General features: G+C 44.0%; 1 protein-coding gene across 1 annotated transcript in view; it reads right to left on the bottom strand.

Annotated features, from left to right (window-relative positions):
- Positions 1-25,510, bottom strand: part of TSHR (thyroid stimulating hormone receptor) — an 89,201-nt gene that overhangs the window by 16,287 nt on the left and 47,404 nt on the right. The window contains exons 9-11 of the mRNA XM_083447975.1: positions 25,119-25,196; positions 10,985-11,173; positions 7,966-9,377 (exon numbers count right to left, since the gene is read on the bottom strand). Of these exons, the coding sequence (XP_083304101.1) occupies positions 7,982-9,377; positions 10,985-11,173; positions 25,119-25,196 (1,663 nt within the window). The 3' untranslated portion in view covers positions 7,966-7,981. The remainder of the gene's footprint in view (positions 1-7,965; positions 9,378-10,984; positions 11,174-25,118; positions 25,197-25,510) is intronic.

The raw sequence follows: 25,510 nt of genomic DNA, 5'->3' as shown, positions 1-25,510 counted from the left end.
GGCCTATCAAAGATTGCAAGTGCAATCTGGTTTACTAATCTGGCATTGTTCACAATGCTTATATCACTTTGTGGCATGCTTTCCCCCTCTTCTTTATGTGTAGAGCTTTAGCCCAAAGAGGGGTATCTCCCATGTTTTTTTTTAATGAAGTCTCATGTTGCTGTTTTGAGAGGTTACTGAGAGACCATCCTATGGCTCACTGCGTTCTTGTGGCTGGAGAGAGTTGCTGGACCATGAGGTGTGGCAAGGACCAGGTGTGGTGTGTTGCTCCCAGGAGAGCAGCTTTGCTTCAGAGGAGATGAGGCCACTGTTGAAGCAGGGATGGGAAACATGTGGTCCTACAGTTGTTATTGGACTACAATGCCCATCATCCCTGACCACTGGCCATGCTGGCTTTGGGGTGGGGTGGTGGTGATGGGCTTTGGAGTCCAAGCAAAATCTACAGAGCTACAGGATCTCCACCATAGCTGTCAACATTTCCCTTTTTTTAAGGGAAAATCCTATTCGGAATAAGGGAATTTCCCTTAAAAAAGGGAAAACGTTGGCAGCTATGATCTCCACCCCTGCTAATGAAGAATCCCTTTAAATTGCATCAAGGTGAATTAGTGAGACGTTGCTCCAGGTGCTACCACTACAGTGGTACCTCAGGTTAAGAACTTAATTCATTCTGGAGGTCTGTTCTTAACCTGAAACTGTTCTTAACCTGAGGTACCACTTTAGCTAATGGGGCCTCCCACTGCCGCTGCACCGCCACCATGCGATTTCTGTTCTCATCCTGAAGCAAAGTTCTTAACCCGAGGTACTATTTCTGGGTCAGCGGAGTCTGTAACCTGAAGCATCTGTAACCTGAAGCGACTGTAACCCAAGGTACCACTGTATTTGCAGTGAAAGTCTCCACCCATTACTCAGAAATGGGCTGTATAATTCTTTCAGAATCTGATTCTTTGGGGCTCTTCCAATGATGACATCACACAACTGGTTTACCTCTCTAACCCAAGCCTTCCTGAATTTGTTTTTCCCTGCTTGGTGCAGATTGTGATGTGTCAATATGCTCTGATTCACCAATTAGTTTTAATTCACTATAGCATGCCTCGTGCTATTGTGTTGCTAGCTGTCTTGAGAAGGGCTTCTAAGATGCTTTGTGCTCTTGCAGTAGAAAAAGAGGTGTATGGATTTAAATACAATGAATAAAATAAAATGCTCGGGAGGGAGAAGGTTCATGCTAGTAACTCTTGTGCTGAGAACAGTGGAAGCAAGTAAACAGGTGAGTGCTGAGAATAGCAAACCTGAAAGAAGCACATCTGCCACTACCCAAGACCATGTAAGAAAGCACTTGAAGGGCTACTTCTCATAGTTGGAATAAAAGAGAGAGAGAGAGGTTCAAAAAGTCAAGTTAGAGAAGAGAGACAATGCAGCTCTTTATGCCAAAAAACATATACGGACAATAAGGTCCATGAAAGGAACAACTGCAGAGATGTAGGTACCGTCTGAGTACTACAGAAAATGAGTATTTCTTCCTAACATTAAAAACCAAGACGACAAAGCCAGAAAATATGCCTGAATGTACATTAGTGATTTTTAAACAAGGCAGCAGTTAAACCAACACATTTAGATATGCAGTCAGTCTGTAGATAGAAATAGTTATTATTTGCTATTGAAAAGACTGGTCTCCCACACCACACCACACCACCCACCCTAAACTTTGCATATACTACCCACTGAATTACAATGTGCACAAATAGAAAATGTAATGCAAAAAAATAAAATATAAAACATTGTAAGGCAACGGTTACAATCCTACTTTATACAGGACAAAAGTATGCTTCTGGCACTTCAACACTTTATCTGCTGTGCAAATGGAAGTCTGCTTCCAAGGGTAGATATACCGTACATTGCTGGTACAGGGGTGATAAATTGCAGGTATTCTCACCTCCACAAATAGAAAGCTTGAGTCCCAAAGCAGGGGAATAGTACTTTATTTTCATTCAATAGCTTTTTAATTTCACTGACTTCCCATAACAACGTCTTAAACCTTTTCAATGAAACTGGCAAAATCAAAATGCTTTCTATAAGATGACTGGTTCCTCCTCCTCCTCCTCCTCAAATGCATACTCTCATTTCATAAGAACTAAAGTGAAGAGCATTGTTCCCTTTACCATTTCTTTCTTTCTTTTTTTCCTATTCAGCCATGCTCTCTTTTATGACAGCCTGCTCTTTTGACAGGGAGATTCATGGTTCAGTCTAATTCTTTTTTCTAAAAAAATGTTTTCCCCCCATTGTTTTCCCCCCAAAAGGACACATGAGAACATAAAATTTAGCCCAATCTTAAGCACTTGAGTATTAACAAGCGTTTTAGAAATTTTTATTTTTATTTTATTTAGGTAACTTATATCCACTTCAAAATCTCTGAATGGTTCACATCATCATCATCATTAAAAGAAATAAATGCAAAAATCACAATTAAGAACCCACGTTTTAAAGCAGAACAAAGCATACGGGGACCATATTAATCACTAGTAGATCCAAAATACAAAAATACAACAGAAACAAGTAGCTCTGCCCACCAAATGTTGTTGTTGTTGGCATCCATTGGTCCAGGGAGACAATGGAGGGGTGAAGTCAAACTGTTGGAGAGTTACAGTGCCCGCTGTGGCTGTAGAGACTGATGTGGGAGAGACATGTTTTGTTGCAGCTGGGGCAGATGAAGGTGCCCGGTTGTGCTGCTGCAGATGCACCATGGCATTTCTTCTCCCTGCAGTCCTCCCAGCAGTCATTCCTCCTCTGGTCACTGCTGTGGATAAACAACCGGACTGTCTCCAGGCACCGCGGTCATCGGCATATGACGGGGTTAATGTTGCCAGTCTTCATGTCTTGTTTGCAGACATCTTTGTAACACAGAGTTGGTCTGCCAACAGGTCTGGTGCCTGAAGCCAGCTCCCCATAGAGTCCATCTTTGGGGACTGTGACGTCTTCTGTTCCTTTGGACATGACCAAGCCAAAATAGATGTTGTTGAGGCAGAAGTGAGAACATGCTGGGAATGTGAGCTTGAAGGGCACATCTTTGTTTGAGATTCTGTCCTGCCATGTGATGCCCAAAATCTTCCTGACACAGTATGTATGGAAGGCTGAGAGGTCTTAAGTTGCTCACGGCTCACTTCCATAAAACAGCATGCTCAACATGCAAGCCTGGTAGACCTTCATCTTGGTATTGGTTGTTAGCATCACATTCTCCCATACCTTTTTGGAAAGTGAGCCATTGCCATGACTGCCTTGCCAATACACTTGTCCAGCTCAGCATCAGTGCAGATGTTGCTGGTTTTGGTGGAACCCAGGTAGACAAAATCATCAAGCATGTGGTCATCAGCACTTATGTGTGGAGCACTGGCTGTTGGTCTTTGTCAGGCTGATGGTCAAGCCCAACAGTTGATGAATTTCTGTAGAGTTTCCTCAGAGTGGGCTGTGAAGGTTGCGTCATCTGCAAACAACATCTCTCGGATAAGGACCTACCACACTTTTGCCTTGGCATGGAGATGAGTCAGATTGAACAGACTTGCTACTGCTTGAATGAAAGTACACAGTGTCTTCAGTGGAGCTAAGGAATATGGAGAAGGCATCAGGGACAAGAGGCATACATGTATAGGTAACAGCAGCACTCACTTCTCCTGCTATGTCCCTTTGCCATTAGAGCATCAAGATCCACAACTGCAGCTTCACTTCACTTCAGTCTTGCAAATGTTAAATGTTATTAGGAGATCCAACTACTGATTTTCTTGTATTTACTTACTTGTGCAGTCTTCTGAGTGCTAGTAAGTCTCTAGCATTCCTTTTCTAGAATTTCAAGCTTGTCCATTTTTTGCACTGATTCTGGCCTTTTTCCTTCGGAATCTGGGTCTGCTGTTCTAGAAGCAGTTTCTTTTCCAACTCTGCATTGACTGTCATTTTTCTCATGTAATCAAGTTGCTCCTCCAGCAAACAGTAACAAGACTGTGCTGCCCCTAACTGCATGCTTACAATTTTCATTTCTTGCATCGTTTCCTGGTGAGTTACATCCTTCTCATTTAAGTCATGCTAAAAAGCCTTTTTATGCTGGGCAGCTTCTCTTGACGGGCAGTTTAGGTCACCGTCAGCCTGTGATCTCTCTAATTCAAGATGGTGGAACTTTTATTGAAGAGTTTTCAGGGCTGCCACTAGAGCTTGGCTTTTTTGGTGTAGGACTGTCTTTTGTGCCAGCTGTTGCCTCCTTTGATCGGATGTTAGCAAATGCTGAGTATATGTTATCTGGAGGCTGAAGAAAACTATGAGAGCCAGTGTGGTGTGGTGGTTAAGAGTGGTGGGGAACCAGGTTCGCGTCTCCGCTCCTCCACATGCAGCTGCTGGGTGACCTTGGGCTAGTCACACTTCTCTGAAGTCTCTCAGCCCCACTCATCTCACAGAGTGTTTGTTGTGGGGGAGGAAGGGGAAGGAGAATGTTAGCAGCTTTGAGACTCCTTCGGGTAGTGATAAAGTGGGATATCAAATCCAAACTCTTCTTCTTCTCTTCTATGTAGCTATGCTTACTTCCTAGAGCATCATTCGCTTGGACCATCACATGTACTGAGCAGTAGCATCCCAATATGTCCTCATGGTGACTCTATTTAGGTGCTAATTCTTGTACAACTTCATCAGTAATGTAAGGCAGGCCAGAAAGCCCTGACACCTCTTAACTGGTAGATTTTAACTCGATGGCATTCTTTAAATAAATTGACAGGCATATTCCATTCCATGTTTGGACTATTTCCATTATACATCTTTGCATTTGATTTTGTTTTCAAATAAGCTTCAAACCTTACATCAGATTTTAAAATGTGCAAGTAGCCTTTCCTGTGCAGGTTCTACTTTGTATTTGCCAGAAAATCTTTAGCCTTGTGACATGGATGATTAGAAGGAAGGGGTGAGGAAGAAGAAATGTGATCTAGGTCACACAGCAAGAATGAAGAGATGGCTGTTTGTGTGAGCGGTTTGCTTCTGTTCTTGTAGCTCTCTGCATCACAGTCATAAGCAGATGCTGGATGCAAAGGACTACACACACACACACACACACACCAATGTCCATGCCTTAGTGTGCGGCAAGGCCATAAGCACATGGATCAGGTTTAATCTGTGTAGTACATGCATTCCTCAGAGAGGGAGTGGTGATGAAAGTGGCTGTGGTGGAACCATTACTAAAGAAATCCACTCTTGAGCCTGGCAGTATCTATGAGGATCACACTACCTGCAGTTTTCCATACCGTACTCTAAGGTATTAATGCACATGGTTGTATCTCAGCTCCAGGGTTTTCTGAAGGAAACAGATTATATGGATCCATTCCAGTCTGGTTTTAGACCTTGTTTCGGAATGAAATCCAACTTGGTAGCCACAGTGCAGGGGTGCGGATCCTTCAGTCTACATGCCAAATTTGACCCATGATGCTGTCCACAGTCCCTGCCCCATGCTGGGCATCACATGTGGGGCAGGTAGAGACAAAACTGCATTGGCTGGGTGTCTGAGTTCTCTGTGGGGGAATCTATTGTGCAGCCGATCCCTGCAGAAAGCAGCTCTGCTAGCCTCTGCTTGCAAAGAAGAAGAAGAAGAGTTTGGATTTGATATCCCGCCTTTCACTCCCTTTAAGGAGTCTCAAAGCGGCTAACATTCTCCTTTCCCTTCCTCCCCCACAACAAACACTCTGTGAGGTGAGTGGGGCTGAGAGACTTCAAAGAAGTGTGACTAGCCCAAGGTCACCCAGCAGCTGCATGTGGAGGAGCGGAGACACAAACCCGGTTCCCCAGATTACAAGACTACCGCTCTTAACCACTACACCACACTGGCTCGCCCTTTACTTTGGCTCCCACATGCCTGAAAACCCAGCCAGCTATCGGGTGCTTGGGAAAGGGACTTTGACAGGTGTGCAGGACAAACCATCTGTTAAGCCTTTGACATCGTAATGTTGCCAGGTGATTGGCAGGTGGGATGTGCCACCCACCTGTCAAAGTTGACCTACAGGGGTGGGGACAGATAAAGATCTGGGCTGCCTGGCCCAGAATTTCCCCACTGCTGCTCTTGTGGATGAGCTGCATCAGGAGATGGACACAGAGAGTGCTATGTTGCTGTTTCTCCTGGATATCTCAGCCACTTTTGGTATTGTCTATCACGGGATTCTTCTGGGCCATCTGTTTGGGATGGGCTTATGTGATACTGCTCTCCTCAGTGGTTCTGTTCCTGCCTGGAAGGATGAACCCAAATGTTAATGCTGGGAGACTGCTGTTCTAAGCTGATGGGCTTTGGCCTGTGGGCAACGACAAAGTTCCATCTTGTCTCCTGTGTTTTTTAATATTTACAAGAAACTGCTGGGTAAGGTCATCTGAAGCCTCAGGCCTCTGAGTTGCCACCAGTTTGCAGATGACATCCAGCTCATTCCCCATTTTCCAGCTCCAGGGAAGCAGCAGAAGTGATAAACCGGGCAGTTCATGAGTGCGTACAGAAGGAGGAGTTAAAAGGATGTAACTTAATCTAGATAAGATGGAGGCAACTATTTGTTGTGGACACTGGTGATCTAGGTGAAGTTATTCATCCTGTCTTAGGTGGGGCTGGACTTCCCTTGAAGGAACAAGCTTTGGGGGGTACTGCTTGATTCACTGATTTCCCAGGATGCTCAGGTGGAAGCAGTTGCTTGCAGTGCCTTTTGTCAGCTTCACCGGATAAGCAATCTTATCTGGAGAAGCGGATTTGGCTTCAGTCATCTATGCTACAGGTGCTTGATAGTTTAAGTGCTCTTTCTGCCAGAAGAGCCTAGGATTACAATGAACTCTATGTGGGGCTGCATTTGATGACGGTTCAGAAGCTTCAACTGGTCCCAGAATGTAGCAGCCAGATGTTTTGTTCTGGTGCTTGCAGGCCAGCGAATAGAACACCTATCTTAGGGCAGCTCCGTTGGTTGTCTATGTCCCTCCAGGCTCAATTCGAAGCATTGGTTTTAGTCCTTGAAGACATAAATGGTTCAAGACCGGCTTAGTTTAAGGATCCCCTGCTCCCCTATGGGCTTGTCTAGGAATGAAGATCAGCTTCAAGGACCTTGGTGCTATTTTAGGAATATAGCTCAGAGCTGGAACACATGCTTTGCTTGCACAAAGTTCTAGTTCAGTCCCTGGCATGGAACCCTGCCTTGCACTCTGGAGAGATGCTGCCGGTTAGTGATGGGAATATTGGGTTAGATCAGGGATCAGCAAATTTTTCAGCAGGGGGCCGGTCCGCTGTCCCTCAGACCTTGTGGGGAGCTGGACTATATTTTGAAGGGGGGAAAATGAACGAATTCCTTTGCCCCACAAATAACCCAGAGCTGCATTTTAAATAAAAGGACACATTCTACTCATGTAAAAACATGCTGATTCCCGGACTGTCCACGGTCCGGTATAGAAGGCTATTGGGTTCTAGCCCCCGGGCCTTAGTTTGCCTACCCATGGGCTAGATGGACCACTAATCTGATTCAGTACAAGGCAGCTTCCTATGTTCAAGAGACAAGTCCTTCTCTGTGAGAGTGTGTCCACTCTGAAATGCCCTCCTAATCAAAATCCATTGGGTTCTCTTTCTGTGTATTGTCTGCCAAGCATGAAAGGTATTAATTTAAATGGGGTTTTAACCCCTAATTTTACTGTGACCCCTAATCTTATTGTCTCTCGTTTTGATGTGTAACATATTTAGCTCTTGCTGCCGCTAGGTTTGCATTTTGTTTTTAGTGCTGCTTTTAACTTCTTACTGCTGTTAGAAATGGCACTTGCATTCTTATTGATTATATGTTTTTTGATGAAAATGCCACTCTGGGTACTTTGGGTAGAAGAATGGGATATAAATAAATTATTATTATTTTACAGCAGCCAAGCAGCTGCATAATTGGACAGTAAATGGCACTGACCGTAGCGCAGGGTTAAGAGATTTACTATGACTGATCTGACGATTAGGAGATCCAGATTAAGCAAGGGTTCCCCGAGACTGCAGCAGTATTGCAGGATGGTAGTCTTCAGGTGAGCCATGAGGAAGGTTTGTGAGATTCTGGCCCATCCCCCTGTTGCCCTTCTGGCTGCAAGAGCCGCTGCTGTTCTTGGGGGAGACTGTTTGACCCCTGTAGACTTGAGCCTGGTGCTCGCATAATCCAAACTTGCTGAGCAAGATGAAGACATCCCGTCGGAAAGCTTTGGTAAAGATAGCATACAGGAACGGGTTGGCACAAGAGTTCAGAGGATAGAACAGGACCAGCAGGATTTTCGAGTTGCTGACTGTTATTAGAGGTTTGTTCATAATAGCAGATAAAGCATAGAATGAGATTGGTGCCACACATAAGAAGTCAGTAAAAATCAGCACAGCCATCCTTTTGGCAATGATGGTGTCTTTGTCTCCTGATTTGTACTGGGGATTCCGCACAGTGATGTAGATCTTTATGTAGCAGGCACAAATGACGATGAAAGCAATGATGTTCAGCATCAAAACAATGACGACGTAGGCTTGACCCAAGGGCGTTTCGGTATCCATGGGAAGGCAGATACTGACTTTGCCGTAGCTGCTGACTCCAACCAGTGGTAAAAGGGCAAGAAGGAAACACACCAGCCAGCCACCCAACATGATAACAGAAGCATGCAAGAGGCGGATTTTCTTGTCCAAGCGCATCGCAAAGGTGATGGCGTACCAGCGTTCCAGGGTGATTGCGGTCAAGGTGAAGACAGACAACTCACTAGCAAAGACAGTGAAGAAGCCCGCTGTGCTGCAGCCAGGCCCAGTCTGCCAGTCAATAGCATGGTTGTAGTATTCTGATCGAGTGTAAAGATCCACCGAAGCAATCAGGAGAAGGTATAATCCCATACAGAAATCGGCAAAGGCCAAGTTGCACATCAGGAATCGTGGGACGGTCAACTTGTAATGGCTGGTGAGGAGAATGAAGAGAACGAAAACATTGCCCACAATGGCTAGCAGGTTCACAAACCACACCACGACCCTCAGAAACTTGTAGCCCATGATGTCTTCGCAAGGGTTGAACTCGTCAGGTCCTGGCGTGCAGCTGATGTCGTCTGTGCCTGCACAGATAATGTAGTCATAATGGCTGTCAAATGATGGCATGCTCTCCTCTTGAGGGTTCTTGAGCTCCTGGCCAAACCCAACCTCTTTGTTGTCGTGCTCTTCAAGAAAGACAAAGTAATGAGAATTCCCACGAACATCTTTACTGAATTTGGAGTTCTCGTCATATACGGCCTCGGTGAGGTCTGAATAATCTTCTGCGTAGTCTTGGTAAAAGGGGCCCCTGAAGGCAGTGGCAGATCTTCTCTTGCGGACGTTGTGAGTATTAGTATGGTTGCAGAACAGTGACTCCAGCAGTCTAAAAGGACAGAAGAGAAGAAGAATTGCCACCAAGGTATTTAGTTCATGTTGAGCCCAGCAACTGAGGTGATGGGAAGCTATTCATTGTAATCTAGGCATAAGAAATATATTATTCAAGGGATTTTGGACCCAAACTACTACCTGAGACCTTCTCTAAATATGACACATACATAATTGAATAGCATTTCACATTAAACATGCTATTATGTATTATTTAATTGTCCTGCAATGGTGCTATTCTGTTATTCATTTACGTTTATTAAAAGGAATTTTCACAGTGCCTTCCTACAATGAGAAGTCTACAAGGCTGCTTATATTGGACATTACAAATCAGTGGGTGGGTGCATGGGTGGAAATCCTAATTCTAATAATTTTGAATTAGAGCCGGAATTCAGGATAAAACCCAACAAAACAAAAGAAAAGCAATAAAGGAATACTGATGGTTTTTCTGTGGTGGCTCCCCACTTGTGGAATCATCTCTCCTCAGGGAGACTCGCCTGGTGCCTTCATTACATATCTTTCGGCGCCAGGCAAAAATACTCCTCTTCTCCCAAGTCCATGTCCAAAGTCCATTTTGGGGGCCTAATCCGGCCCCCGTGGCAGTATATGTCCTGGGGTAAAAAAATGGAAGCAAGAAGAACTACCGACGAAAGAAGAATGGAGGATGAAATTAATGGACTATGCAAATTAATTGGACAAACTAACAGGAAAGATTCAAAACCGGTGGGACCAGAGATTCACAGAAGACAGGAGTAAATTTACAGACTATTTGAAAAGTATTTGTGATGATCAGACTACGTTTGTAGGTTTGCAAGATGTTTTGTGAGGAGTATTATTGGAATTATTGCAAAAATGGATAAGGGGGAGGATGGTTAGTTAAAATAATTAAAGGCAATATGAATTTAAGAAATGCATAAGAAGAGGTCAAAATGGTGGATTATCAGAGGTGCTGATGGAAGTCCAAAAAAAAAAAAAAAGAAAAAAAGATTATATAATGATGAAGTTTTGTGGTATGTATTATAATTTATATGTTAAAATTAATAAAAATTATTACATATAAAAAACTTAATCCCTAAAAAAGCTCAGCATCTTCAACCCTAAAAAAAAGCTCAATAACTCTTTGGTCGGCCCTCACACATGTTCACTTCATCAAATCTGGCCCTCTTTGAAAAAAGTTTGGACACCTCTGATCTTTGGCCTTTTAAACTGTGTGTGAGAGGGTTATTGTTTTGGTTTGTTATTACAGTATGTAATTTTTGTGTTTTTATATTGTAAACTGCCCTGTGATCTTTGGATGAAGGGCAGTATGGAAATTTAATTAATAATAGTATTAATAATAATTAAAAGCTAGGGTGGATAAAATGGATTTGGCCTGGCACCTAAATGATGATCAGCAGAGTGCAGAGTCCTTTGGAGAAGGAATTCCAGAGTTGGGGTGCCACCCCAGAAAAGGCCCTTTCTCTAGAAGTCACCTGCCTTATGAAAGTGGGGCACAGCTGAAGATGGACCTTGGAAAATTATCTCAGTTGCCGGGCATGTTCATGAGAAAAGAGACACCGTGGCCCCAGATGATTTTAGAATTTAATTTAAATTGTTAAGACTTACCCCTTGGCTTTCTTCCAGTTCTTGAAAGCACAGCAGTGACTTTGGTATGACAGCTCAGCATTAGCAAGATAAGGAAAAGTCTGTATAGGGGGGAATTTCTTTAGGGCCCAGGTATTTTTAGCCATCAGTTCTTTAAGGTTTTCCAGTCCTCTTGCTGGAAGAGTGGTGATACCTGTCTGGGAGACATCGCTGAGGATATGCATAGAGAAAAATGAGGGGTAATAGATTAGATCATATTTTCTTCAAGTGCTTCATAACTCATGGATGGCAGAAACAAACACAGTCAAAATGAAACACAGATCTATGTACCTGATCTATGTACCAGATCTTTGAGTGGGAATGCAACTCCATCCCAAACAAGCAATTGTTCTATTTTCCGGACGGGGTCCACCACCTACCCATAAAACCTCCATCTTCCCACCATTCAGACTCAGTTTATTGGCCCTCATCCTGTCCGCCACTGCATTCAGGCCCTCATCCAGGGCTTGCACAGCCTCTCCTGATTCAGATGTTATAGACAAATAGATTTATATGCAACCGTTATAAGAAAAAACTGCTCCTTTTCCCTTTCCAAGAGCCCATATAGAGTCCTTAAGTGAGTTTCCTACTGGTAGGAGAAAGTAACAGAGGACAACCAGGGTATACTGAGAAGCAAAGAGGCTAGTAAGCCTGATCTTTATTAAACAGTTGCAACAGGGTCCCCACTCACCACATGCAGGAGGGAGGAGAACCCTGAACAATGGTGCACATTATATAGACTTTTGAAATTGCCCACCCTGCAGCCCAAGACCACCCCACTAAAACATCATACATACATCACAGGAGGTGGTCTACAGCAGAAAGCCTGTCTGCCAGGATACCTGATAATGGTCACTGATTGCATTACCTGGGCAGCCTGGCCATTCTTTTGTGATGGTTAATACTTTAGTTCCTGATTCCAGGTCACAGGCTCACCCTATTCATACACAAATAAGCCCTTAAAACAGGATTTGAGAGCAAAGAAGACAATGGGGAGGTTTTCCCATTTCCTCTCTCCTTGGAGAGGAATATCTGAGGTGAATTTGGGAGAGTCAAAATGGCTTCAGGATTGCTCTCCTGTACTATTTCAGACACATGGTTTGTATACTTATGTATGTGTTTACCTTGTACATTTATGAACATTTAATTTATATTTGAGCCCTTAGAATTCTTATAACACCATCAACATATTGATCACAATATGCTGCAAAACTCCTAATGACTGCCCCCCAATGTCACCTCTCTCTCTGGCTCCATCTACACTAGATATTTAAAGCAGCATCAAACAACTTTAGGCATGGCTTCCCCATAGACATCCTGGGAACTATGGCTTGTTAAAGGTGCTGAGAGTTAGCAGAAGACCCCTTCTCTCCCTGGAGAGCTACAATTTCCAGAGTTTCCAGGGAAGAGGGTTTGACTGTGAAACTACTCTGGTAAAGGGACCCCTGACCATTAGGTCCAGTCGTGGCCGACTCTGGGGTTGCGGTGCTCATCTCGCTTTATTGGCCAAGGGAGCCGGCGTACAGCTTCCGGGTCATGTGGCCAGCATGACTAAACCGCTTCTGGCGAACCAGAGCAGTGCACAGAAACGCCGTTTACCTTCCCGCCAGAGTGGTACCTATTTATCTACTTGCACTTTGATGTGCTTTCAAACTGCTAGCTTGGCAGGAGCAGGGACCAAGCAACGGGAGATCACCCTATCGCAGGGATTCGAACCACCGACCTTCTGATCGGCAAGTCCTAGGCTCTGTGGTTTAACCCACAGTCTCCCAGCAACTCTCAGCACTCTTAAAGAACTATGGTCTCCCAGATTCTTGGAGGGGAAGCCATGACTGGTTTAAGTTGGGATGATACACTTTTAAATGTATTGTGCAGATGGGGCCTTCATTCATTCAAACTGTCAGTAGCTGCTTCTCACATTGGTCAAGCATTTGCCTCAGGACCCCAGTCTGAAAGAGAATTTCCCACTCTGTTGCTGACCATAAAGTGGTCATTCTTGAACAAAGGACCTTCAAGAGGGGACTCTAAGCTAAAGCTACAGAATTGCAGCATCGTTAAGTTCAACTCCTGTACTTGGGACTTGTGTCAACAGAAAGGGTTTTATTTTAACTCATTGCAGGTGCTGGTTAGCTTATGAAGGCCAAATTCACACTGCTTTGTGAATTTAATGTAATTATCACAGTCTGTATCCCTGCTGCTACCCAATATAATTTCCCCTCTGATGTCTGCCTGAGTCTTGAAATCTAAGCATTCTTGAGGAAAGGTCACAGCTCAGGGAAGAGCATCTGCTTTGCATGCAGAAAGTCCCAGGTTCAAATCCCGGCCATCTCCAAGTAGGGCTGGGAGAGAATTCTGGTCTGAAATCCTGGAAAGCTGCTGCCAGTTAGTGTAGACAATACTGAGCTAAAAGGGCTTAGTATAAGTAAGGGGACGTGGGTGGCACTGCTTGCTGATCAGAAGGTTGGCGGTTTGAATCCCTGCAACGGGGTGAACTCCCATTGCTCTGTCCCAGCTCCTGTCAACCTAGCAGTTTGAAAGCATACCAATGCAAGTAGATAAATAGGTACCATTGCAGTGGGAAGGTAAACGGCTTCCACTCTGGCTTCCGTCACTGTGTCCCGTTGCGCCAGAAGCGGTTTAGTCATGCTGGTCGCATGATCCAGAAAGCTGTCTGTGGACAAATGCCGGCTCCCTCGGCCTGAAAGCGAGATGAGCGCCGCAACCCCAGAGTCCCCTTTGATTGGACTTAACTGTCCAGGGGTCCTTTACCTTTACCTTAGTATAAGTAAGCATGATATGTTCTCCTAGCAACAAAAACGACCACTGGATCTCTTACCTCAGTGTGCTAATTAGAAAAATGCTACTTGGGTGTGGGTGAGGGGGGATAGAGAAGAAATATTTGTCAAAGTTTTCACTGAAAGTTTTTTCTTTTGAAACCTGGACTCTCTAATAATAATAATAATAATAATAATAATAGTTGTTGTTGTTTAGTCGTTCAGTCGTGTCCGACTCTTCGTGACCCCATGGACCAGAGCACGCCAGGCACTCCTGTCTTCCACTGCCTCCCGCAGTTTGGTCAGATTCATGTTTGTAGCTTCGAGAACACTGTCTAACCATCTCGTCCTCTGTCGTCCCTTTCTCCTTGTGCCCTCCATCTTTCCCAACATCAGGGTCTTTTCCAGGGAGTCTTCTCTTCTCATGAGGTGGCCAAAGTATTGGAGCCTCAGCTTCACGATCTGTCCTTCCAGTGAGCACTCAGGGCTGATTTCCTTAAGAATGGATGCGTTTGATCTTCTTGCAGTCCATGGGACTCTCAAGAGTCTCCTCCAGCACCATAATTCAAAAGCATCAATTCTTCGGCGATAATAATAAATAATAATAATAATAATAATAATAATAATAAATAAATAAAATTTTATTTATATCCTGCCCTCCTCAGCCGAAGCCAGGCTCAGAGCAGCTAACAACAATAAAAGTAATACAGTTTATATAAAAAGCAAATTTACCGTCAGTAATTTATTAACTCATCCCCTCTTTTCTCTTTCTGCAGCCTTGTACATGAAGCACTTTCAACACTTTGCTCAGTAGAATTCCAGTTTTATAGAATCATAGAACTGCAGAGTTGGACGGTATCCCAAGTGTCCTCTAGTTCAACCCCCTGCAATGCAGGACTCTCAAAGAAAGCATCCATGACAGATAGCCACCCAACTTCTGCTTAAAAACTTCCAATGAAGGAAGTCCATTCCACTGACAAACAGCTCTTACTGTCAGAAAGTCATTCCGGATGTTTAGTCGGAATCTCCTTCCTTGTAACTTGAAGCCATTTATTTGGGAAAATCCCTCTGGGACAGAAGGAAGTGAGCTTGCGCCATCTTCCACGTAAGAACCCTTTAGATATTTGAAGAGGGCTATCATATCTATTCTCAGACTCCTCTTTCCCAGATTAAACATATCCAACTCCTTCAACCGTCCCTCATCAGGCTTAGTTTGTTGGCTTTAATGAACCAGTTTATTTCATTTGTTTTTGAAATACCCATAAAGACACACACAATTTGCATGGGGAAAGATATACAGTTAAAAATCAATAGCTCACCAATAGACTTAAAAGGTAGTCCAAATGTATACCGTGTTGAGTGCTCACTGAAAAAAGAAGAAGGTTCCATGTCCCTTTTGTGACCTGGTTACGGGGGTGGGGATCTAACCTTTGGGGTTGTCTGAGGAACATTATACCAAAATAAAATTTCCTTCAAAGTGCTTCTTGATTTAATGCTGAAAGGTTTTCTTGCCAATGAACTAAAGTATGTCTTGAAAAAACATGTCTTGAAAAATTGTGCATTAAAGTACCATAACCAACTTGGTGTAAAATCACTTACAAAGATGGAGAGCATCTAAGGGTGGGGGAATACAGAGGCCAAGCCATTAGCCACCACAAGAGATGTACGCAACTCCCAATAATGCAATGACCACAAATGCAGTTCAAGAATGGTGCTCGTCATTCCAATTTGCCAGCACTTCACACAAGTGTCCATAGAAGAAATTGGACTCAACTTCTCCACAGGTTACTTAGATAAAAAGGTCACATCTCTGAGTAAGTTAGCAGTCTAGCACCACTTATTTGCGATGTTGCTGTGAGATGTTTCTAAAAGCTCCACTATAGAGAAACTACATTCCTGTCTTGGATCTCTGAGCATTCACAGAATGGGTAATACCATAGGGCACGACCCAATTTACCTCCAGTCCTTTCATATTCTTCACAATGATATTGCGCCAGTGCTGGATTTAGGGCAGAGCAGGCGGTTCTTCTGCACAGCACGGTGAGTCAAAGGGACACAAAATTGAGAAGATCCATTTGGGGGCTCCAAATTTTGGCCTTGCACAGGGGTGCCATATTATGAAAGATTTCCAAAGTCCGCCCCTCATTGCACTTGGGTGAAGAATGATGAAAACATATGGCTCTCAAGCTTTTCCTTCATCTATGATTAGTGCTTGTTAAACCAGGGCTTCTGTAGCCCTCTGGATACCCAGGTTAATTAGTGATTTAGGATCAGAAATATGCTAGCCACAGCACAAAGCACAGGTGATGTTTATTCCCTGTGCAGAGAAGGTCACACCTGAAGGACTGATAATGTCTATGGCATCCGTACGAAAGTTAAGAAGAACCTACTAGTTCAGGCCAATGGCTCATTTGGTCCAGCACCACGTTGCCAACCAGATACCTATGGGAAGCTCGAATGTAGGACCCGGGCACAACGGCACTCTCCTCACCTGAGATTTCCAGCAACTGGTATGCAGAGGCATACTGCCTCTGGCAAAGGTAAAGGACCCCTGGATGGTTAAGTCCAGTCAAAGGCGACAATGGGGTGTGGTGCTCATCTCGCTTCAGGCCGAGCGAGCTAAGAGGAAGGCACATTTGGCAAAGCCTCACCATGATCAAATCCCTCCTGCAAACCTATGTCCCCACTGTGGAAGAATGTGTGGATCCAGAATTGGCCTCCACAATCACTTACGGACTCACTGCTAAGACTGTGTTCATGGAAGACAATCTTACTCGGCTACGACTGATCGCAAAGAAGAAAGGAAAGAAGACTGCCTGTGACAGGGGAATGTGTAACTCTGATCTCGTTCCACCTTCACTACTTACCCATTTGTCTCCTGCTTCAGTTGCAAGTGAAAGTTTGGACCTTAAAAGCCCTAAATGATATTGGATAAAGAACCACCTGCTCCCATATCAGCCTGCCTTGGCCTTAAGATGTGCCTTAGAAGCCTTGCACTTTGGGAGGGAAACTACAGCTCCAAGAATTCTTGTGGGGAGCCATGGACTGTCTGAAGTGGTATCGCAGTGCTTTAACTGAATGTGGCTTCTGTCAGGTAAATGATGAGGTTCTTTCTCATGCCATCTCCATCACTTTTGGGGACTTGCCAGTGTGGGAAGCAACTGTGTAACTCACCTGAATGGCACAGTTCCTTTCTCTACAGGCGTTACTTATATTGGTGTTTGAGCCAGCTATGGAGTAAATGCTCCATGTTATTATGGCAACATACTAAAAGCTACTAGATAATATGACATTAATATCCTGCTAAATCCAGTGTGGAGCGCCTGTATGAAGCTCTGTAACAGAACTCTACTTAACTAATACCACTGCAAGATTCTTCAGGGTTCAGAAGGACCCAAAGTTCTCAAGTCACTTTTCTTAAGGTGCTTTCATACAAGAGCCAGTAAAAGAATAACCCTGCTAGGATTAATCAGATGAGCAAACCAGGTGATGTAATATTAAAAAGGATGCTTTCTCAAGTATCTTTTACAAAGGCTGCAAGGCTGGCTCTAGGGACGCCAGGTGTCAAGAAGAATTCAATATGGGACTTCAGAAATTCCTTTTCAGTTCCATGATTTCATGGTGGTGGAATGTGAGGGGGTGCAACGTCTAGCGTTTTAGCTTTCATTATATACACGCCCCCCCCCCTGCATGCAGGCATTTCTTTTGGAAAAACTGGGTCAGTAGCGGACCTACATTTTGGGGGCCTTGAAGTTTGATTGGTCGTGGGGGTCCCTTCGCAGCCCACAATGAGAGCTGGGTAGCCACTGTTGTCTTCTTCAGTGGGGTTGTTCCGTGACAGATCAGCATATCTTTATAACATCTGTGCTTGTTGTTGTTGTTGTTTAGTCGTTTAGTCATGTCCGATTTTTTGTGACCCTATGGACCAGAGCACGCCAGGCACTTTTATCTTCCACTGCCTCCTGCAGTTTGGTCAAACTCATGCTGGTAGCTTCGAGAACAACCATCTCATCCTCTGTCGTCCCCTTCTCCTTGTGCCCTCCATCTTTCCCAGCATCAGGGTCTTTTCCAGGGAGTCTTCTCTTCTCATGAGGTGGCCAAAGTATTGGAGCCTCAGCTTCATGATCTGTCCTTCCAATGAGCACTCAGGGCTGATTTCCTTAAGAATGGATACGTTTGATCTCCTTGCAGTCCATGGGACTCTCAAGAGTCTCCTCCAGCACCATAATTCAAAAGCATCAATTCTTCGGTGATCAGCCTTCTTTATGGTCCAGCTCTCACTTCCATACATCACTACTGGGAAAACCATAGCTTTAACTATACGGACCTTTGTTGGCAAGGTGATGTCTCTTATATATGTCTCTTATACATCTGTGCTACTACTGTCAAATTTTGGGATTGTTGAAATGTATACAACAAATAATTAATCAATTTGAGGTATGCCACTCAAAGTGGGTCTACGAGACTCAAAATTTTCAAGCAACGTGTGAACTAAAGTTGCTTTTGGGGCTCCTCCTGGATTGGGGGCCATGAAACTTAAACTTCATTAATTTCATAGTAGATCTGCCCCTGCATATGCACTCACTCCTTGCCCACCTGCGTTGAGGCGCTTGGTTGTGCCCCCTCAAAGTTTCATTTGGTTAATATCTGTTTGATATAGTAAGTTCTGGCAGTCATAATGCTCTAGAAGGTAACAGCATTTGAATTATGTGAACCACGATTACTGATGGGTGATTTAATTAGAGCTCTTACTGGAAAACAAAAATATATTATCTCTCTCTCTCTCTTATCTGTATAGATTTAGAGTACATTGACAGTGAAATCCTATACATGTTTACTCAGAAGTAAGCCCCAGTGAGTTCAATGGGACTTATTCACAAGTGTGTAAAGGATCACAGCCCAAAAAGATAATCCTCATGGGGGAAAACCAAGAAACCCCAAGCAGGATTTCTGGATGTGAAGAAAGTCAAAGTAAATAAAACTGATTGTAAGTTTAAAAAGAACAATGACATGTGACTATATAATTAAGGAGAAACAAACATCAAACTCAAAATCAAATTTATAAAGACTTAGGTTTAATAAAACAGATTAGAATTCAATTCCCCCTTTTTTGCTGCAGAGTTTTCATCTGGTTTACATTATTTTTATTTTTCTGCACAACCTTGGCCGTAACAATTTTCACAAATTCTGAAGTTCAGCCAGTATAAAAACAATGTGCCTTATTAAATAATCTCTGAGCTCTTCTACTGTGTTATTGAATCTACTTATTTAAGCAACTGATGCCCTACATAACTTGGTGATGTAATTTTTATTATTTTGTTTTTGTCCTTTCACTATTCCCTAACATACTACGCTCAATTTTGCTACATACAGTGTCTGACCTGGATTCAAATATGCCCTCCTGTTTATGGAAGGAAGTCAATCCCATAAAAGATCGTGAGGGAGGTGACTTTGGTTGAGTCCCCATTTCTGTTCCTGCACCCTATAAAAACTACCCCAGAGAGTTGGGAGCAATGGTTCTGACCTTTCTCCAGTGGGGTAGAACTCCATCCATGGGGGAGTTATACTATATTTAAAGGTAAACATTTTATTAGGGCAATCTTAGAAGACACAAGCAGCGAAATATATAAAAACTACAATCCACTACAACATAGTATAAATGTAACACTCCAAATAAAATATCAGTAATATACTGTTGCTGACATTTTGATGCACATGCAGTAAGTAAAACACACGCCTGCGCTCTTTTGCACTTCCTAGTTTGTCTGTTTATTTTTTTATTTTGCACCCTATCAAACTCCATCCAGTGGTGTGGATGGAAAAACAGAAATGTGTGTTAATATTGCCAAAAGCACACACAGAAAATTTGGATCTAAGCCTTTGTGATATAAGGTCCCCATTGGGAAGCACCCAATGCAGTTTCTTCACTTATTCCATTTGTGTGTGTGTGTGTGTGTGTGTGTGTGTGTGTGTTTTAGATTTTGAGCTCAGACTTTGGGCAGGGCATGCTCGTTTTAACTTTGTATTACTTTTGTATAGCATCTAGTGTATTTCAGGAACTTTTATCAAATAACAATAAATTAATAGACCTTACAACGATGCAGTGTTTACATTGTGTTTGAGAAAGAGGGAATGCCTCTTTGAAGATTCAGCCTGAAGGTTTTGTAAAAATTAATGTGTAGGGTTAATACTGCGGGAGGAATTCATGCTAAGGTGATCATTCCAGGGCTTCTGCTACAACAACAACAATAATTGTACCCTGCCCATCTGACTGGGTTGCCCAAGCCACTCTGAGCAGCTGCAGGAACTCATTAGTTGAGGGGAAATATATATACATACATAAATTTAAAAATCCAGAAAGGGGGAAAAATGAGGACAGAAATTGCATTCCTCCCACCTTGCTACGCTGTTTCCTGATGCCAGGCAGGACTTTGGATAGACCAGGGGTCAGCATACTTTTTCAGCAGTGGGCCAGTCCCTCAGACCTTGTGGGGGGCCGGACTATATTTTGAAAAAAAATATGAACGAATTCCTATGCCCCACAAATAACCCAGAGATGCATTTTAAATAAAAGCACACATTCTACTCATGTAAAAACACCAGGCAGGCCCCACAAATAACCCAGAGATGCATTTTAAATAAAAGCACACATTCTACTCATGTAAAAACACACTGATTCCTGGACCGTCCGCAGGCTGGATTTAGAAGGCGATTGGGCCAGATCCGGCCCCTGGGCCTTAGTTTGCCTACCCATGTGATAGACTATATTTTTATGTGTATAAGACAATGTTATTTTTTGCTAATTTTTTAAAGTAAAAAATTGAGGGTCGACTTAAACACAGATGGTGAATGCACAGGGGTTCAGGCTCAGGCTCAGGTCCGAGTCTGGGCTCTGGCAGCCTAGGCGTGGGCCTGGGCTCTTGAAATATGGCAACCCTAACCCTAACAAGGGGACGCGGGTGGCGCTGTGGGTAAAACCTCAGCGCCTAGGACTTGCCGATCGCATAGTCGGCGGTTCGAATCCCCGCAGCAGGGTGAGCTCCCGTCGTTCGGTCCCAGCTCCTGCCCACCTAGCAGTTCGAAAGCACCCTTAAGTGCAAGTAGATAAATAGGTGCCACTTTATAGCGGGAAGGTAAATGGCGTCCCGTGTGCTGCTCTGGTGCCGGTTTGCCAGAGCAGCGATGTCACGCTGGCCACGTGACCCGGAAGTGTCTGCAGACAGCGCTGGCTCCCGGCCTCTAGAGTGAGATGAGCGCACAACCCTAGAGTCTGTCAAGACTGGCCCGTACGGACAGGGGTACCTTTACCTTTAACCCTAACAAAGTTCAACAACTTTGGCCAACTTTCATCAAAAAAGCTTGTGCGACCTCCTCCCCACCCCCCAAAAAGCTCAAAGTTGTTCTGTTTGATGTTTAAAATATTGATTTCTTAATTTTGGCTTCAAAAAACTAGGGGTCCTCTTATACATGCGGTGCACATTATACATGGAAAAACACGGTAAGTACATAAAAGAGCCTGCTAGATCAGGCCTAAAGCCCACCTAGTCCAGCATCCTAGACTTGCAATGACCAGTCAGATGCCCATGAGAAGGACTTAAGCTTATCTCAGACCCTCCAATGTCAGAGGTCCCCCAACCCTATGGTAGGAACGCTTTGTCAATGCTGCAGCCCCCTATCACTTATATGAAGAAAACATAATAAAGTATAATAACCATGACCACAAACGGCTGTTTGCTTTCGTTCTCAATGCCAAGCATGGAAAAAAAAGGATTTCAAATGGACTGCACATTTAAAGTTTTGCCAGCTTTCATATTTTGAAGTTTGGTACTCTGTGTTTTCCTTGCAACAGCCAATCTAGTTGGTGCTGAAGCAACTTAGTAACACAAAGCAGATTGTCAAGAAACCATTTTGGTATGAATATATTTTCATAAATGCCCATCTATGATCTCAATGTATTGGATGCTAGAAACGAATTCATTCCAGCATTCCCTATTTCGGCCAACAACACCTGAAAACAATTACATGTTGCTGCTTTGGAAAAGAGTCGGCATGGTGCGCAGCTTTGAAAGCCGCTTTAGGAACACCAGCCACCTGCAAAACAATCACCAGCACCAGCACTGCGCTGACCTTAAAAAAAAAAGCCATAAAATACGTAGATAATGAACACATAACTGTAAATTAACCACTAAGCAGCACGTATTTAATCAATGCCAATGAAGAAGATAAGATCCCAACATGTTAAGATGCCTTATACTTTTGCACCCTGTTACCTAAAGTTGTTTTCCAGATCAGGGATTGGATCTGGAAAGTGCTGCATGGCAAACACATCTTGTATTGAGTGCTGGTCCCTCAGACAAGTACAGTAGGTCAGTTTATGAATGACACTGAAGAGCAATGCAGACTTCATCTATCTCTCCCAGTGGAGGCTGGTTCATTTGGGCAAATAGGGCATGGCCCCACCAACCTCGGTCTGCTGGTCTCCCTGCCTTACACCTTACCAATTCTAACAGCCACCACTGATCACTTCTTATGTTAAGCCAGACGGGGTGTCCTTGTGCAAACATATTCAGAACTAAAATGGGGGAAGGTGTATTCCCACTGAAAGTCGAGACCTCAGATTTGTGAAAATAGCAGGGGGTCAGAATAACTCAGTCTGCGCCTTCTTCCCCAAATCCCTAAAACTGGCCCAGACATATGCTTAGCAGCAGAGGGAAGTGCATAGGCACAAGGCCTGGGAACACAGAGGAGAGGCCATTGGAATTGACTGAGTGGAAAGTGTCTACAGCTAACTTTCGGCTTGGCAAACCCAACAAGATGCCTGGTGGTTGACTCAGGTCCTCTCATCGTCCAGTTTCCTGGGGGAAAATTATTTTGGCAGCAAAAGAGGCCTGTTCCTTTGCCACCATAGCAAGGGAGAGCGCAAATGGCAGTGTGGTGGGCAGTGAGATCAAAATTCTACCCTCTCTCCTCCCCATTTGGATTTGGGTCTGAAAGGCCAAGCCAAAGTATGGAAGCATGGAGAACAAGTGGTAAACAAACACAATTTGTGACACTGCACAACATCATTGCTTATCACAAAGCCTGTCCACTAAGGCCTTAGATTGTGTTTTCCCAGCTTTGTGGAACATGAGCTGACCTGAGACAGATTTAGGTCTGATCTTAAACCAGGAGGTTTGAATACAGCAAAATTGACAGTAAAGTGATTTTAACACAGCAAGATATACAGCAAAGATAGAGTAAGACTGTTTAAAATAAATGCCTTTAATCCTATTAAATATGTCATGATCTGATTAGCAGAAAGGGTCCGTGGGTCAGAATAGGTCTGTAATACTCATTATATCTTGTTTTTCCATATTTCTCACAGCCAACCTCAGGATGAAAGCGAAGCCTCCTCAGGGAAGGGAAGGCTCAGGAGTTGGCAAATCGCTAACTCCAAACTCTCTCCGTTTATTTTTAACATTGGATGAAATGTTTCCCTTGTGCCCAAAGAGTTAATATTTCGGTTGAATTTGGAACAGTGCATGCTACAAAAGGTGATCAAATCATGAACCTCATTTTGTTTTTGCTCAACTTGTCCAGAACTTGAGCTCTTTTGTTTGGAACTTAGGCAGCTGTGCTGGCTGACACAGTTGGTAGATTATGCCGATTGGGCCTTTGAATCCTAGCCAAGATCTCATTATGCGAAGAGCAGCAAGTGCGTAATCATTCCTCTGAGGCTGGAAGAGAACTGTTGACTAGGTCCCTTCTGCTGCGTTTCTTGCTTATTTCTGAGGATGGAGCACGGTGACCAAAAAACACAGAAATGTAATCAATGGCACTTCCCTCAGCTACAGAAAGAGGAGTGGCGTAAGGCCCACAGGTCACTAGCAGAGCAATTGTTTTGCATGCAGGAGATCCCAGGTTAAATTCCCAGCACCTCCTGGTAGGGTTGGGAATGTCCCCTGTTTGAAATCCTGGACAGCCACTGCCAGCCGGACAATACTCACCTTGGTGGGATACCAGTCTGACTTGGTAAAAGGCAACTTCCTGTGTTCCCATGAACTTGCATTAACACACAGCCTCTGGGACAACTGTTTGGAAGGCAGCTCTCGAAGTGTGCAAGTCTGCCCTTATCAAGGCAAACACTGGTTTCACATCTTCTATAACAGGGTTGTGCTTTTTGGACTCCAACTCCCATCTACCCTAATCAGGTTGGCCAGTGGTTAGGGATGATGGAGACCCACTGATTATTTGCGTGTGAACACTGGGAATACATGTAAGGGGTCAAGCCCCTCTTTTTTTTGGGGGGGGGGCGGGATATAAAACACTACAGGTAGGGCTTACCTGAATACAATGCTATCAGACCAAAAGCTTGGTGAAAAGAAAAGTCTTAACAGAGCGTCAAAAAGCCAACAGAGGGATGTGTTGTGGAAAGGTGGATGATCGGGTGGCCTCTGTTCTTGTTTTTATTATGTGCTTTTTATTATGTGCTTTTATGTTGTGAACAGCCGAGATCTATGGGTATAGGGCAGTATAGGCATAACAACAACAACAACAACAATAATAATAATAAATAACCAGGCTTTGAGGCAAGCAATTATACAAAGCAGGGTCAAAACCAAAAAGGCTATGTTCTGTACCATATTCCTAAATCAACTTTCAATGTCAGTAAGGCACAAAGTACAGCCTCAGATTAGAACAGACAGGCTGGCTCATGAGTTTGGCACTATCATCACTAGCGAAATGTCAGGGACTGTTGGGAAGCTGACGAGTGCGCACCAGGGGAAGGAGGGATGAAGTCTGACACGGGAGACGAGACCAGTGATTTGTGAGGAACTGTACCGGCCAGGAGGCAAGAATCGTAGGCAGGGGAAGTGTCAAAGATGGAGGGTGGAGCACAGGATGAGTTGGAATAAGAGGAAAAGAGGCAAGCCAGGCAAGTGAAGGGCCAGATACTTCCCCACCTTCTCCTGCACTACTGTCTCCCAGAACCAGGAGGGGACTGAAAAGGGATGAGCAGAAGAAACTCTTATGCCGGCGTAGCCTCTGCTTGCATGCGCAAAGCTCATTGGAGCAAGTACATAAACTGGTGGAGCAGAAGCGGTCCCCTGGTGCAGCAACTGCTCCATTGAGTGCGGACCTGGGAATAGATTGTTGCGCAAGAGTATACAGAGCTGTAGAAGCGATTATTGAGTGTTATCTTTGACAATCAAGAGCTAACTATCTGCTGGGCTTGTTCCTTTGGCTGTGAAGTGCCCTTAGCACGGAACACACATTATGTGAAACCACCATCAGAGGATGCTTAGAGTACCATTAAATAACAATACTATAATTTCAAGGTATCTCTCCTTGCTCTTACTCACAGTAGGCTTGGACCGCTCTGCACACCCAAAAAAGCATCTTCATCAATAACTCTCAGATATTTGTTCTTATTCAGATACCTGCAAGGGGGAAAGATAGCACCAATAATTAGCTGATAGCTTATATTTTAACAGAGTTAATTGTATGGGAATAGTAAAAAGTAAAAAAGTCAGACTGGGAAGCTAGGTCAGCTTTTGCTGAATATCAGGCCCACTTTCTTCATCAAGGGGCTCCTACCAGAACATCCACTGAAGCCTACGGACAGGATTTCCCTAAGGAGCCTCACCAGCAGCTACCCTGCTTTGCCCCCCAAAATTGGTTGTGGTGTGCGTGTCAGGATAACTCCCAGAACAGTGGTCAGAAGGAGGGGAGGGGAGATCGTTCCATCCAGCAA

Source organism: Podarcis tiliguerta (assembly GCF_965153285.1).
Source record: "Podarcis tiliguerta genome assembly, chromosome: 1".
In the NCBI taxonomy this organism is placed as follows: domain Eukaryota; kingdom Metazoa; phylum Chordata; class Lepidosauria; order Squamata; family Lacertidae; genus Podarcis; species Podarcis tiliguerta.
This window is presented reverse-complemented; position numbering and strand designations above follow the sequence as displayed.